Here is a 16,587-nt window from a genome sequence, read left to right as displayed (position 1 = left end):
TGTGCAAAAATCTTCCAGGTCTGCAAAACAGGGCTCTTATTCCATATAAAGCCTCCCAGGTTTGCAAAACAGGGCTCCCGTCCTATGCAAAGCCTTCCAGGTTTGCAAAACTGAGCTTCTATTTGATATAAAGTCTTCCAGGTTTGCAAAACTGGGCTCCCGTCCTGTGCAAAGCCTTCCAGGTCTGCAAAACTGGCCTCCTATTCCATATAAAGCCTCCCAGGTTTGCAAAACAGGGCTGCCATCCCATGCAAAACCATCCAGGTCTGCAAAACAGAACCCTTGTCCCATGCAAAGCCTGCGATGTCTTGCAAAACAGGGCTCCCGTCCTATGCAAAGCCTTCCAGGTCTGCAAAACAGGGCTCCTGTTCCATATAAAGCCTCCCAGGTTTGCAAAACTGGGCTTCTATTGGATATGAAGTCTTCCAGGTTTGCAAAACAGGGCTCCTGTCCTATGCAAAGCCTTCCAGGTTTGCAAAACTGGGCTTCTATTTGATATAAAGTGTTCCAGGTTTGCAAAACAGGGTTCCCATCCTAGGCAAAGCCTTGTGAGGTCTGCAAAACGAGGCTCCCATCCTATGCAAAACCTTCTAGGTGTGCAAAACCAGGATTGTGTCCTATTCAAAGCCTCACAGGTCTGCAAAATGGGGCTCCTGTTCCATATAAAGTGTTTCAGGTTTGCAAAACGGGGCTCCCGTCCTGTGCAGAAACCTTCCGAGTCTGCAAAATGGGACTCGTGTACCGTGCAAAACCATCCAGGTCTGCAAAACAGGGTTCCTGTTGTATGGATCGTCTCCCAGGTCTGCAAAATGGTATGCAAAGCCTTGTGAGGTCTGCAAAGCGGGGCCTCCTTTTGTCCGCCCTTCAAGGCGCAGGAGCGAAGGCCTGGCGCTGGTGTTGGCATCCCGGGGAGGGAGGGAGGGGGCGGGAGGGGGCGGAGGAGCGCTGGCGGGCGGCCAGGAGTCCATTAAGGCCCACCCGATCCCTCGCCTGGAGCAGAAACCCTCGGGGTTTGCAGCCACCACTTAGTGCCACGGATGCCATTACGCTCCCTGCTTCGGGGAAAGCGCCGCCGGGCTGCTCGCTCTCCAGATGATGGTTGCGGAAAGAGCCCTCCACGGCCCTCTGAGTGTCGTTTCAGACCCACAAAATACAGAGAGCGGGAGGGAACGTGTCTGTATCTAAACCACCAAGGTGCAGAGCCAGCCTGCATAAATAGGGGAACACCCCAGCAAGCAAGAGTCCAAAAGCGGCCGGCCAAGACCCAGAACCCCAATCAGTGGCCAAGGCCAGGTGAGACACTTCATCCCGGGCACATAGACCCAGGCTGTGCTCTGGACCCACAAGATGCAGAGCCAATATTTGGAAATGGGGGGACACCCCAGCAAGCAAGAGTCCAAAAGCGGCAGGCTAAGGCCCGGAAACTTGAGAGACTCCCCCCTGGGCATACAGATGTGGAAGGCACCAAATAGACTGCTCTCTGGACCCACAAGATGCAGAGCCAATCTTTGGAAATGAGGGGACACCCCAGCAAGCAAGAGTCCAAAAGCGGCAGGCTAAGGCCCGGAAACTTGAGAGACTCCCCCCTGGGCACACAGACGTGGAAGGCACCAAATAGACTGCGCTCTGGACCCACAAGATGCAGAGCCAATATTTGGAAATGGGGAGACACCCAGCAAGCAAGAGTCCAAAAGCGGCAGGCCGAGACCCAGAACCCCAGTCAGTGGCCGAAGCCAGGTGAGAGACTTCCTCCTGGGCACACAGACCCAGGCTGCACTCCGGAGTCACAAGGTGCAGAGCCAACCTTTGTAAGTAGGGGAACACTACAGCAAGCAAGAGTCCAAAAGCGGCAGGCCAAGACCCAGAACCCCAGTCAGTGGCCGAGGCCAGGTGAGAGGCTTCCTCCCGGGCACACATAATAATAATAATATAATATTTAAGCAGTATTAAACAAACATCCTTCCATCTTCCTTCTGCAAGAGCCCCGTTTTGCAGACGTTGTCTTCAAGGCGCGCGAAACGCGAGTTGTCAAGATCGGGGGCGGTTGCCGTCTACCCCAGGCGACGTCCCCAATCAGCTGGAACATGACGGCGGAAGCCTCGCTCTGCCAATTAACCCGACAAAGGAAGGAAACGACACAAAGCGAACAGCCGTTCTGTACAAATGCACAAGACTAACACACCCTGGAGAAGGGACCCCGTTGGGACTCATCACAACCCCCCGGGCAGGACGGCGGAATGGACAGGGCCATGTGGGGAGGAAGACCTTGGCGCAGGCCTGGCATGACCGGGATCGGAGGGACCTGCGGGACTGGGGTGCCCATGTTCCTGGGATTCCTGTGATGCCTGGGGTGGCTGGAATGCGCAGGATGCCTGGGATGTGTGGGATGCCCGGGATGCATGGGATGCCCGTGATGCGCGGGATGCCCGTGATATGTGGGATGCCCAGGATGCCCATGATGCCTGGGGTTCCTGTGATGTGTGGGATTCCTGTGGTCTGCAGGATGCCCATAATCCCGCACATCACAGGAATCCTGGGCATAATGGACATCCCACACATCACGGGAATCCCACACATCACGGGCATCCCGCGCACCCCAGGCATCCCACACATCATGAGCATCACAGGAATCCCAGGCATCATGGGCATCCTGCGCATCCCAGGCATCCCGTACATCCCACACATCATGGGCATCCCGCGCATCATGGGCATCACAGGAATCCTGGGCATCATGGGCATCCCGCGCATCACAGGAATCCCACACATCCTGCACATCCCATGCATCCCACACATTATGGGCATCCCACGCACCACAGGAATCCCACACATCCCAGGCATCCCGCGCATCATGGGCATCACAGGAATCCTGAGCATCATGGGCATCCCAGGCATCCTGGGCACCCCAGGCATCACAGGAACCGCGGGCATCACGGGCATCCTGTGCATCCCAGGAATCCCACATATCCCAGACATCATGGGCACCCCAGGCATCACAGGAACCCTGGGCATCATGGGCATCCCATGCATCACAGGAAGCCCACACATCCTGCACATCCCGTGCATCACAGGCATCCCACACATCATGGGCATCCTGCGCATCCCAGGCATCCCATACATCCCACACATCACGGGCATCCTGTCATGGGCATCACAGGAATCCTGAGCATCATGGGCATCCCGCACATCCCATACATTCCACATATCACGGGCATCCCGAGCATCATGGGCATCACAGGAATCCTGAGCATCATGGGCATCCCGCACATCCCATACATCCCACATATCACGGGCATCCCGAGCATCATGGGCATCACAGGAATCCTGGGCATCCCACGCATCCCAGGCATCCCAGGAACCCCGGGCATCATGGGCATCCTGCACATCACAGGCATCCCGTACATCCCACACATCATGGGCATCACAGGCACCCCAGGCATCCCACACATCACGGGCATCCTGCGCATCCCAGGAATCCCACATATCCCACACATCACGGGCATCCTGCGCATCATGGGCATCACAGGAATCCTGAGCATCATGGGTACCCCAGGCATCCCACACATCACGGGCATCCTGCGCATCCCAGGAATCCCACATATCCCACACATCACAGGCATCCTGCGCATCATGGGCATCACAGGAATCCTGAGCATCATGGGTACCCCAGGCATCCCACACATCACAGGCATCCTGGGCACCCCAGGCACAGGAATCCCAGGCATCATGGGCATCCCGCGCATCACAGGAATCCCACACATCCTGCACATCCCGTGCATCCCACACATTATCGACATCCCGCGCACCACAGGAATCCCACACATCCCAGGCATCCCACACATCATGGGCATCCCGTGCATCACAGCCTGGGATGTGTGGGATTCCTGTGATAGGCGGGATACCCATGATGCGTGGGATTCCTGCGATACCTGGGATGCACAGGATGCCTGGGATGTGTGGGATGCTCGTGATGCCTGTGGTACCTGTGATGCCTGGGATGTGCATGATTTATTTTACTTACTTACAGTATTTATATTCCGCCCTTCTTTCTCACCCCAAAGGGGACTCACATTACACATATAGGCAAACATTCAATGCCTTAACATAGAACCGAGGCAGAGACAAACCCAGGCTCTGAGCTGGCCTCGAACTTATGACCTCTTGGTCAGAGTGATTTGTTACAGCTGGCTGGCTGCTCACCAGCCTGTGCCACAGCCCGGGCCCAGGATGCTCGTGATGCCTGGGATGTCCACCCGCCCTTCCCGCTTGTGACATCGTTAAGCCTTTGATCCCTCGAACAGATTGATCGGATTAGGCCCTTTCCACCCGCTAAGCCCTCCTCCCCGGGGTTTGATCACAGGTCGGGATTTCGGGAGCGAAGGGAGGGTCCCGAGAGTGTCCAAAGTGGGGGTCGGGGTCCCCTCGAGGCCACCCAGCCTGACCTCACGCTGGGTTACGAATCGGACAACGACATTGTCGTATCGTGATGGGATCTATCCTTCTTCTTTGCCGCATTCCCAGTCAGGCGATAATCCGGATGTGCTTCCGCCGGGCATTCGGGACCCAATATCCCCGCCAAAGCCATCTTTCGCCAGCTGGATATCGAGGGAAATCTCTTGCTGGATATCGAGGGAAATCCAAGGGAAATCTCTGCAGGAAATCCCCTCGGATGGGTGTAAATGGCAAGGTGAAGTGGCCCTCCTCTGCGACTGAACGGAACGCATAAGGAGAGAGAGAGAGAGAAAGGAAAAGAAGGGAGAGAAAGAAAGGAAGGAGAAAAGGTAGGAGAGGAAGGTTCATGGGGTTGTCTTCTGGGATGTTGAAGGAAGGAAGGATGGAGAGAAGGAAGGTAGGTAGGTAGGTAGGTTGTCTTCTGGGTTGCCCAAGAAAAGAAGGAGAGAAGGAAGAAAGATTGGTTGCCTTCTGGGATGACCAAGGAACGAAGAAAAGAAGGATGGAAGATTGGTTGACCAATCTTGGCCAGAATGGGTTGTCTTCTGGGATGTTGAAGGAAGGAAGGATGGAGAGAAGGAAGGAGAGAAGGAAGGTAGGTAGGTTGGTTGGTTGTCTTCTGGGTTGCTCAAGAAATGACGGACGGACGGAAGGAAGGAGAGAAAAAAGGTTCATGGGTTGTCTTCTGGGATGAGGAAGGAAGGAAAGAAGGAAGGAAGAGAAGGAAAGAAGATTGGTTGACCAATCTTGGCCAGAGTGACCAAGGAAGGATGGAGAGAAGGAAGGTTCATGGGGTTGTCTTCTGGGATGTTGAAGGAAGGAAGGATGGAGAGAAGGTAGGTAGGTAGGTAGGTAGGAAGGAAGGAAGGAAGGAAGGAAGAGAAGGAAAGAAGATTGGTTGACCAATCTTGGCCAGAATGACCAAGGATGGAAGAAGAGAAGAGAAGGAAGGTTCATGGGTTGTCTTCTGGGATGTTGAAGGAAGGAAGGATGGAGAGAAGGTAGGTAGGTAGGTAGGTAGGAAGGAAGGAAGGAAGAGAAGGAAAGAAGATTGGTTGACCAATCTTGGCCAGAATGACCAAGGATGGAAGAAGAGAAGAGAAGGAAGGTTCATGGGTTGTCTTCTGGGATGTTGAAGGAAGGAAGGAAAGAAGGAAGGAAGGAAGGAAGGAAGGAAGGAAGGAAGGAAGGGAAGGAAAGAAGATTGGTTGACCAATCTTGGCCAGAATGACCAAGGAAGGAAGAAGAGAAGAGAGGGAAGGAAGGTTCATGGGTTGTCTTCTGGGATGTTGAAGGAAGGAAGGATGGAGAGAAGGTAGGTTGGTTGGTTGGTTGGTTGTCTTCTGAGTTGCCCAAGAAATGACGGAAGGAAGGAGAGAAGGAAGGAAGGTCAGTTGTCTTCTGGGTTGCCCAAGAATGATGGACAGACGGAAGGAAGGAGAAGGAAGGAAGGAGAGAAAGAAGGTTGCCTTCTGGGATGACCAAGGAATGAAGGATGGAGAGAAGGAAGGTTCATGGGTTGTCTTCTGGGATGTTGAAGGAAGGAAGGATGGAGAGAAGGTAGGTAGGTTGTCTTCTGGGTTGCCCAAGAAATGACAGAAGGAAGGACAGAAGGAAGGAAGGAAGGAAGGAAGGAAGGAAGGAAGGAAGGAAGGAAGGAAGGAAGGAAGGAAGGAAGGAGAGAAGGAAGGTTGCCTTCTGGGATGACCAAGGAAGGAAGGATGGCGAGAAGGAAGGTTCTTGGGTTGTCTTCTGGGATGTTGAAGGAAGGAAGGATGAAGAGAAGGAAGGAAGGAAGGTAGGTTGGTTGGTTGTCTTCTGGGTTGTCCAAGAAAAGAAGGAGAGAAGGAAGGAAGATTGGTTGCCTTCTGGGATGACCAAGGAACCAAGAAAAGAAGAGAAGGTTGGAAGATACATGGGTTGTCTCCTGGAACGTCAAAGGAAGGAGATAGAGAAGGAAGGATGGACTGAAGGATGCAGAGAAGTAAGGAAGGTTCATGAGTTGTCTTCTACGATCGAAAAGCCCAGCCTGAAGAACCACAACGGGGACCCCCTTGGTGTCGGGGACCCTCTGAGGACCCCAAAGACCCCTTTCGCCGGAGGGAGAGGCCCACACTTGAGTCGACGAGGAACAAATAAGAGAGTTGTTGACCAGGTTCAGCTGAGTAACTTTTTAATATCAAAAAGGTGAAATCCAGCTCCCTTTGGACCCTCCTCGTCCCTCCTCCCACCCGCCCAAATCCACGAGGGGGGCGGAGCTACACTCCCGCATTCCGTGACGTCACAGCAGGCCGGCCAATGAGGAAGGAGAGGGATGGCTTCACAGTGCAGAAACAACTTTCCGAGACCCCAATAGAGACCCCAATGGGGCCGCCGTCCCACCAAAGTAGGCCCCGCCCAACCGTTGCTCTTCAAGGGAGCCAAGTTGCATGTCAACAACCCCAACCGCGGACGAATCGGGGCCGGGACATTCAGTAAGGCAGCGTAGGCACGAGAATCGGGGACGGGGAGCAACACAAAGGGCCTTGACACCCCACTTTTGCTGCGTCCCATGAACTGACAGTGCCTGACGGGAATCCGTGATCGTGTCCAAGTCCTCCGTTGAGTCCTCTCCCGGTGGCGTCTTCCATGCATGCCTGGCCGGGATCGGGTTGCATCCCTGAACGATATATCCGTTTCTCCCACATTTATTTATTGTGCAAGAAAGAAATATTTTTTTTTATTTTTGTAAATAAAATAAAGAAGACCCAATGCGGAAACCCAAGGTTTGCCTTTCGGGAGACGAGCAGCAAAAAAAAAGGCAAGCGGTGGATTCTGGGAAGGCAGAGTAACAACATTCCCTCTCCGACGTTGAAATGTATCCCAACTCAGTACGGATCTCTTGCTCGTCGACGGTGTTGCCTCCGGACCCAGGCCATGATCAGACCTGGTGTGATTGTTGCCCCAACAGAGTGTCCCGTACTACCCTTTCTTTGCAAATGTTGTGGTCCCCAAATGTGTCCAGAAGTTGGGCATCAAATCCAGGCCTGGAAGGCCAAACGGCATGATGACATATCCGGATAAGACCTAGATTGTACGTGGACCCCTTTTGCCGCATATGTCAACGTCTCAAGAAGACGGAAGGGCGTTACGATGTATCCGTATCCAAACTGGATTGAAGGGACCCCCCTTTCCCCACAAAAAAGTTGGGGTCTCCAACTAGGCCCAGAAGTCGGATTAAGGGCATCGCGAACACGTTGAGGAGGCCGAAGTGCATCACAACGTATCCAAATCATCCCCTTTCCCTGCAAAAAAGAAGTTGGGGTCTCCAACTGGGCCTGAAAGGAGGCCAAAAACATCTCAACATATCCAAATCAGACCTGGATTAGAGGGAGACCCTCTTTCCTGGCAAAAAAGAAGTCGGGGTCTCCAACCAGGCCCAGAACAAGGCCGAAGGGCATCGTAGGCACGTTGAGTAGGCCGAAGGGCATCGCAACGTATCACTATCAGCCTCAGAAGGAATGGCCCAGCGAGTTGGACTCCGTCCCGTTTTTTATGCCATCTCCTTGATCCTGTGGATGTAGTTGTGGAGCTCCTCGGGGTCCTGAAGTCCCACGTCCTGGCAGACCCACTCCAGGTCCTCCTCGTCGGCCACGGGGACGGAGTCGTAGCCCATCTCCTCGGACGGCATGGTGGCAAAGGTGGTGAACTTGACCCGCTTGCGCTTGGAGGTGGGCGAGTGGAGCGGGTCCTCACTCTGGTCGCGGGTCGAGCCACCCGAGGAACCGTCCCCGCGGCCGTGGACCTGGCTCTGGACACTGGTCTGTGAGGAGCCCCCACTGCTGTGGTGGTCGCCATGGCAGCAGCTTGGGACGCCCTCCAGCGGGTCGGCCGGTGGGGTGGCCAGCTCAGCCTGTGCCCGCAGGGGCTGCCCATTGCCCAGGAAGACCCAGTGGTGCGAGTGGTCCATGTTGGTCTGGCCTTCAGGCGGGATGCGCTTGTGCCGGTACTTGAGCACAAAGACGATGCAGTTGATGAGGAAGACCAAGATGGCCAGGCAGAAGACCCCCAGGAGGGCGTACATGCCAATCTCCAGGTCCGTCAGGCCGCGGGGGACTTGGACATAGCCGGTGGGGAGTGTGGGGAAGTCCTTCGTTGGGAGCACCGCGCTGGGTAAGCGGGTCTCTGGGCTGGGTGGCACCAGGCGCCAGGAAACATCCAGCCGTGTCGTGGTGTGGCCATCACCTCCGCTCTCCTTCGGGGTCTGGACCGGCTCGTAGTCGTAGGTGGGCTCCTCCTCGGAGGGGAAGCGGACCTGGACGCCCGCCACGGCGGTGGCCAAGGTGCTCTTGCGCTTGGTCTTCTGGCAGGCCTCGCAGATGGTCAGCTCAGCCTTCACCAGCTCGCCGGAGCCCTCGCCCTCAGCCCGGACCAGCGGGAAGGACCCTCCCGGCACCACTGAGACCACCGAGGGATCCTGGCTGCTCAGCACCAGCGTGTAGTCCCGCGTGTCGTACAAGGAGAGCGGGGCCGTGGTGCCGTCGCTGTAGGAGACCCAAAGGCTCAGCAAGGCCTCCTGGAAGAGAGCGAGAGAGATGTGGTTCATAGGGGTTTACACCTCATACATTTCGTACACACACACGCATGTATGTCGATGCTGCCGGACCTGCTTTGGGAGGCTGAGGGCCTGCTGGGCACTGGCTTTGGCCACGATGGTGTGGCTGCTGCCCGGACTGGGCTGCAGGGAGAGAGAGAGGTTGGAGACCAGCTGGGCCTTCAGCGCCATCAGGGAGACCTTCTCCTCCGACACCGTCACTGCCGCCTCCCCCAGCACCGCCTCCGTCAGCGGGGAGACCACCTAAGGAAGCAAACAGGCAAGGAAAGGGTTCAGACGGCTGGCCATCTGCCCGGAGGGTTTCAGTGGTGCCTCCCTAAATACTAATACTGATACTAAACCTAATAGTAATGATAGATGACCCCTGGTCTCCAGCGTCTCCAACCAGGCCCAGAATAAGGCCGAAGGGCATCGCAGGCACGTTGTGAAGGCCGAAGGGCATCACAACAAATCCCAATCGGCCCCAGAAGGTCCCTTCTGACTTGTGTTCCACGATCCCAAAAAAAACCCTCAATAACATTAATAGCAATAATGCCACCATTGCTGGTGCTAACACTAAATACTGAAACCAATATTACATAATGATCAATAACCCCTGGGGTCCCTTTCAATAATAATGATGATGATGAAAATAATACTATACTAATAATAAATAACCCCGGGGCTCCCTTTCAATGATGATAATAATAGTAGTAATAATAATAATGAAATTAATATTATACTAACGATCAATGACCCCTGGGGTCCCTTCCAATGATAATGATGATGATGAAAACAATACTATACTAACAATAAATAACCCCGGGGCTCCCTTTCAATGATGATGATGATAATAATAATAATAGTAATAATAATAATGAAATTAATATTATACTAACGATCAGTGACCCCTGGGGTCTCTTCCAATAATAATAATAATAATAATAATAATAATAATAATAATAATAATAATAATAATAATAATTCTGAAATGTATACTAATAACAAATGACCACTGGGGTATCTTCCAATAATGATAACAACAATACCAATATTATTATTGGGGTCTCTTCCAATAATAATATCATAATTCTGTGTTTCAGCTCGACGTTGGCACCAACAATGCCTTGGAGGGAGGTCCTCCAATAGAGGTGGGATGGACATCTGCCAGGAGTGTTTTAGTAGTATTAGTAGCTTCTGATTGGTTATGTGGAGGGCCTGCTGACCTTGAAGAGGGTGGTGCCGGGCTCCCGTCCGGCCAGGGTCCGGGTGTCCACCAGGCGGGCCACCCGGGGGTCGTCCACCCGCATGAAGTCCCCCACCAGGTCGGTCACCTCCACCAGCCACTCGGGGCCCAGCATGGTGACCACCTGGTCGCTGCCTTCGGCGGATGTGGTGTGGAACTGGGTGAAGACGCGCAGGGAGGCGCGCTGGAACTGGAGGGCGCAGCCCCGGCTCTGGCGCCGCTCCTCCTCCTCCTCCTCCTCGTCATCCTCGCTCTCCCGGACAGACCTGCGGAAAGCGACGGGAGGAATATGGACACTAGTGGGCGCTGGAGCAATCCGGGGGGGGTGGTGACATGGGGGCGGGGCCAGAGGAGGGGCGGGGCCTCTTCCCAAGAGCCTGAGACAGGGCTGAGCATCTATACCTCTCCTGAGGCACTTCTTGGGACACAGAGGGCGGAGCTAGGGAAGGGGGCGTGGCTTCTTCCCAAGAGCCTGAGACAGGGCTGAGCCTCTATCCCTCTCCTGAGGCGCTTGTTGGGACACAGAGGGCGGAGCTAGAGAAGTGGGCGTGGCTTCTTCCCAAGAGCCCGAGACAGGGCTGAGCATCTATACCTCTCCTGAGGCGCTTGTTGGGACACAGAGGGCGGAGCTAGGGAAGGGGGCGGGGCCTCCTTCCAAGAGCCTGAGACAGGGCTGAGCCTCTATATTTTTCCTGAGAGTCCTTTTAGGACTAAAGGGTGGGGCTAATGGTGGGGGCGGGGCCTCCTTCCAAGAGCCTGAGACAGGGCTGAGCCTCTATACCTCTCATGAGGCACTTCTTGGGACACAGAGGGCGGAGCTAGGGAAGGGGGCGTGGCTTCTTCCCAAGAGCCCGAGGCAGGGCTGAGCCTCTACCTCTCCTGAGAGGCCTTTTAGGAAGGACCAAGCGAGACGGGCGGCTACCTGCGGTCGGCCACGATGGGGATCCTCCAGCCTTTGACCTGGCTGAGATGAGGGTCAGAGAGCTCGACGCGGAGTGGGATGCGGGGCACCCAGACGGTCACCTCCAGGAGGGCGCTGAGGTGCTCGTAGCCGAAGGAGACCCCCGCGTTCATGGAGCCCCCCGTCTCCTTCCCGCTCACAAAGACGTAGTCGCAGCCGTTGGAGACCTGCAGCGAGAGAAGGACGGGGTGGAGGAGTCGGTATGAGGAAGGCCGGGTGCGAATGAAAGTGGACGAGTGGGGGTCTGGATAAAGACGGGCCTGTGAAGACACCATCCCAAGAAAACGGCATGTGTAACCAACATATAGCTATTACAAAAACAAAGACACACGCTGGTAGATTCCAGCAGGTTTTATTGTACAGAATACCAGAACCTTCTCTTTGGCCCATTTATATAGGGGCTCTCACATACCAGAGGGTAATTGAGGTTTTATGGATTGTTAGGTTCTCTTCTTCCAGTTGTGCTGTGGGTCAGTCTTCCACCAGAAAAAGCACCAAGACACACGCTGGTAGATTCCAACAGGTTTTATTGTACAGAATACCAGAACCTTCTCTTTGGCCCATTTATATGGGGGCTCTCACATACCAGAGGGTAATTGAAGTTTTATGGATTGTTAGGTTCTCTTCTTCCAGTTGTGCTGTGGGTCAGTCTTCCACCAGAAAAAGCACCAAGACGCATGCTGGTAGATTCCAACAGGTTTTATTGTACAGAATACCAGAACCTTCTCTTTGGCCCATTTATATAGGGGCTCTCACATACCAGGGGGTCATTGAGGTTTTATGGCTGGCATCTGTTCTTTGTCAACCGACCAGAGATGTCAAAGATTGGAGATCATGACATAACAGTTTTTATTGTACAGAATACCAGAACCTTCTCTTTGTCCCATTTGTATAGGGGCTCTCACATACCAGGGGGTCATTGAGGTTTTATGGCTGGCATCTGTTCTTTGTCAGCCAACCGGAGATGTCAAAGATTGGAGGTCATGACATAACAGTTTTTATTGTACAGAATACCAGAACCTTCTCTTTGTCCCATTTGTATAGGGGCTCTCACATACCAGGGGGTCATTGAGGTTTTATGGCTGGCATCTGTTCTTTGTCAACCGACCAGAGATGTCAAAGATTGGAGATCATGACATAACAGTTTTTATTGTACAGAATACCAGAACCTTCTCTTTGTCCCATTTGTATAGGGGCTCTCACATACCAGAGGGTCATTGAGGTTTTATGGCTGGCATCTGTTCTTTGTCAGCCGACCGGAGATGTCAAAGATTGGAGATCATGACCGTACCGGAGTCTATGTGACTCTTTCTTTCTCTGAAAGTGCCTGAGATACTCCGTCTCACTGAAAACCGATCAAAGAACATCTTCAGGTTCAAATAAGAATTCACGACACGAGTGGCTTCCCAGGCTTCGGTTTCCCAGCTGGGAACCCGACTGAAGACTCATGAGCACAAAAGGAGCTTTCATCCCGGACTCCCCGAAGTGCCGGACTTCCATTCAATGACAAAGGAGTTGCCCAAAGCGGAGACGCTGGTCTTAAGTTCATCGAGCTTTCCGAGGTGCTGAATTTACCATTGGGTTGTATGGGGAGCTCTCCAAGCTGCCATTGGGTTGTATGGGGAGCTCTCCATGGTGCTGGATCCGCCATTCACTTGCATGGGGCTCTCCCAGGTGCTGAATTTTCCATCCGGTTGTATGGTGAGCTCTCCATGGTGCTGAATCTTCCATCCGGTTATATTGGGAGATCTCCAAGGTGCTGAATCTTCCATCCGGTTGTATTGGGAGCTCTCCATGGTGCTGAATCTGCCACCCGGTTGTATTGGGAGCTCTCCAAGGAGCTGAACTCACAGCTTGATTGCATGTTGATCTTCCCAAGGTGCTGAAGAGACCATTTGGTTGTATAGGGTGCTGAGCCGACCATGTTTTGGGGAGCTCTCCGGGGTACTTAACCCACCATGCTGAAAACGACACTTGATTGTATGGGGAGATCTCCAAGGTGCTGAATCCTCCATCCGGTTGAATGGGGAGCTCTCAAAGGTTCTGAACTCGCAGCTTGGTTGCATGTTGAGCTTTCCAAGGTGCTGAAGAGACCATTTGATTGTATAGGGTGCTGTTTTGGGGAGCTCTCCGGGGTGTTGAGCTTACCACGTGTATGTATTGGGAAGCTCTCCAGGGTACTGAACCGACCATTCTGAAATCAACACTTGATTGTATGGTGAGATCTCAAAGGTGCTGAATCATCCAGTTGTATGAACTCACAGCTTGGTTACATGTTGAGCTCCCCAAGGTGCTGAAGAGTTAATTTGACTGTATATGGAGCTCTCCGGGGTGCCGAACCGACCATGTGTATGCTTTGAGGAGCTCTCCATGGTGTGTATATTTTGTGGAGTTCTTAGGGGTGCGAGGTGACCATGTGTATGTTTTGGGGAGCTCTCCAGGGTGCTGAATTTACCATTGGGTTGTACGGGGAGCTCTCCAAACTGCCATTGGGTTGTATGGGGAGCTCTCCAAGGTGCCAGAACTACCATTGGGTTGTATGGGGAGCTCTCCAGGGTGCTGGATCCGCTGTTTACTTGCATGGGAGGACTCTCCCAGGTGCTGAACCTTCCACCTGGTTGTATTGGGAGCTTTCCAAGGTGCTGAATCTGCCGTCCGGTTGTATGGGGAGCTCTCCAGGTTGCTGAGCTGAACATGTGTATGTTTTGGGGAGCTCTCCAGGGTGCTGAACCGACCGTGCTGAAATTGGCAATTGATTGTATGTGGTGCTGAATTTACCATTGGAGAGCATCATTTGACTGTTCAGCAGTGGAACTCTCTCCCTCTGGGTTCCTTGAAGGCTGGACGTCCATCTGTCGGGAGGGATCGGATTGTGCTTTTCCTGCATTGCAAGACGACGGCAGCGCTGCTTCTTCCCATTTGCTCCGTTTCCTGTGACTGATGTGCCGACGGCAGCGTTTGTGGCAGGCGTGGCGGCGGCGGCGCTCACCTGGGTGGCGGTGGCGGCGCTGTCAATCCGGCCTCAAAGGCCCATCCATCAGCCCGCCGTGTGCTATCTGTTCCTGTAAATAATTCAGCGGCGGTGTCGGCAGGCTGTCTCTCCACGCAGGCGGCGGCAACGACCGCGAGGCATCAAACAACACCCGCCGCGCCACCCGTCTCCCGATCGAGGTGGGAGAAGCACACGGAGCGGATTCTGGTGCGGCCCAAAACAAGGAAGGCTCGGTCATCCATTTGGCCATCCCAACAGTCAGCGGGTCGGATGTCGGGTATCCTCGGATGGTGGACATATCATTCACTTAAAGTTCAGACTTAAATCCAAAGCAGATCGTGTGTTTTTATATATATCAGACTTAAGCCAAAGCGGATTGTGAAGATATAACTCCCTTAAAGTTCGGACTTAAATCCAAAGCGGATTGTCAACACATAAAGTCTTTAAAGTTCGGACTTAAATCCAAAGCAGACTGTGAACACATAACGTCTTTAAAGTTCGGACTTAAATCTATTGTTCAGACTTAAGCCTAAGCTGATTGTGAAGATATAACTCCCTTAAAGTTCGGATTTAAATCCAAAGCGGATTGTCAACACATAACGTCTTTAAAGTTCGGACTTAAATCCAAAGCGGATTGTCAACACATAACGTCTTTAAAGTTCGGACTTAAATCCAAAGCAGATCGTGTGTTTATATATGTTTACACACACACACACACACACACACACACACACACACACACACACATATATATATATATATATATATATATATATATATATATATATATATCTCGTCTCTAACATTCAGACTTAAGCCAAAGCGGATTGTGAAGATGTAACTCCCTTAAAGTTTGGACTTAAATCCAAAGCAGATCGTGTTTTTATATATATATATATATATATATATATATATATATATATATATACACACACACACACACACACACACACACACACACACACACTCCCTTAAAGTTCGGACTTAAATCCAAAGCGGATTGTGAACACATAACGTCTTTAAAGTTCGGACTTAAATCCAAAGCAGATCGTGTGTTTATATATGTTTACACACACACACACACACACGCACACACACATATATATATATATATATATATATCTCGTCTCTAACATTCAGACTTAAGCCAAAGCGGATTGTGAAGATGTAACTCCCTTAAAGTTCGGACTTAAATCCAAAGCAGATCGTGTTTTTATATATATATATATATATATATACACACACACTCCCTTAAAGTTCGGACTTAAATCCAAAGCGGATTGTGAACACATAACGTCTTTAAAGTTCGGACTTAAATCCAAAGCGGATTGTGTGTTTTTATATGTTTATATATATATATATATATATCGTCTAACATTCAGACTTAAGCCAAAGCAGATTGTGAACACATAACGTCTTTAAAGTTCGGACTTAAATCCAAAGCAGATCATGTGTTTATATATGTTTATATATGTATATATATATATATATATATAATCTCTAACATTCAGACTTAAACCAAAGCGGATTGTGAAGAAATGACTCCCTTAAAGTTCGGACTTAAATCCAAAGCAGATCGTGTGTTTATATATATATATATATATATCGCTCAGACTTAAACCAAAGCGGATTGTGAACACATAACGTCTTTAAAATTCGGACTTAAATCCAAAGCAGATTGTGTGTTTACATATGTTTACATATATATATATATGTATATATATATATTGTGTCTAACGTTCAGACAAGCCAAAGCAGATTGTGATGCTATAACTCCCTTAAAGTTCGGACTTAAATCCAAAGCAGACTGTGTGTTTATATATGTTTACATATATATATATATATCGTCTCTAATGTTCAGGCTTAAGTCAAAGCGGATTGTGATGCTATAACTCCCTTAAAGTTCGGACTTAAATCCAAAGTGGATTGTGAAGATATAACTCTCTTAAAGTTCGGACTTAAATCCAAAGCGAATCGTGATATATATATATATATAGTCTCTAATGTTCGGACTTAAATCCAAAGCAGATTGTGAACACATAACGTCTTTGAAGTTCGGACTTAAATCCAAAGCGGATTGAGTGTTTTTATATATATATATATATATATATATGTCTCTAACGTTCAGACTTAAGCCAAAGCGGATTGTGAAGTTATAACTCCCTTAAAGTTCGGACTTAAATCCAAAGCGGATTGTGAACACATAACGTCTTTAATGTTCGGACTTAAATCCAAAGCATATGTTTACATATATAAATATATATATATATATATATATAGTCTCTAACATTCAGACTTAAGCCAAAGCGAATTGTGAAGATTTAATGTCTTTAAAGTTCGGACTTAAATCCAAAGCGGATTGTGAA

General features: G+C 51.1%; 2 protein-coding genes across 4 annotated transcripts in view; one reads left to right on the top strand and one right to left on the bottom strand.

Moving 5' to 3' along the window:
- Window positions 1-16,587, top strand: part of LOC134293027 (tectonic-like complex member MKS1) — a 237,211-nt gene that overhangs the window by 105,085 nt on the left and 115,539 nt on the right. The gene's annotated exons all lie outside the window — the stretch shown is intronic.
- Window positions 6,606-16,587, bottom strand: part of tmem132e (transmembrane protein 132E) — a 42,379-nt gene continuing 32,397 nt past the window's right edge. The window contains exons 6-9 of the mRNA XM_062959230.1: window positions 11,191-11,396; window positions 10,249-10,534; window positions 9,095-9,286; window positions 6,606-9,004 (exon numbers count right to left, since the gene is read on the bottom strand). Coding sequence (XP_062815300.1) covers window positions 7,982-9,004; window positions 9,095-9,286; window positions 10,249-10,534; window positions 11,191-11,396 — 1,707 coding nt within the window. The 3' untranslated portion in view covers window positions 6,606-7,981. The remainder of the gene's footprint in view (window positions 9,005-9,094; window positions 9,287-10,248; window positions 10,535-11,190; window positions 11,397-16,587) is intronic.

Source organism: Anolis carolinensis, unplaced genomic scaffold, assembly GCF_035594765.1.
Source record: "Anolis carolinensis isolate JA03-04 unplaced genomic scaffold, rAnoCar3.1.pri scaffold_7, whole genome shotgun sequence".
Classification (NCBI taxonomy): Eukaryota; Metazoa; Chordata; class Lepidosauria; order Squamata; family Dactyloidae; genus Anolis; species Anolis carolinensis.
Note: the sequence above shows the minus strand (reverse complement) of the source record. Positions and strands in the feature narration are given on the sequence as shown.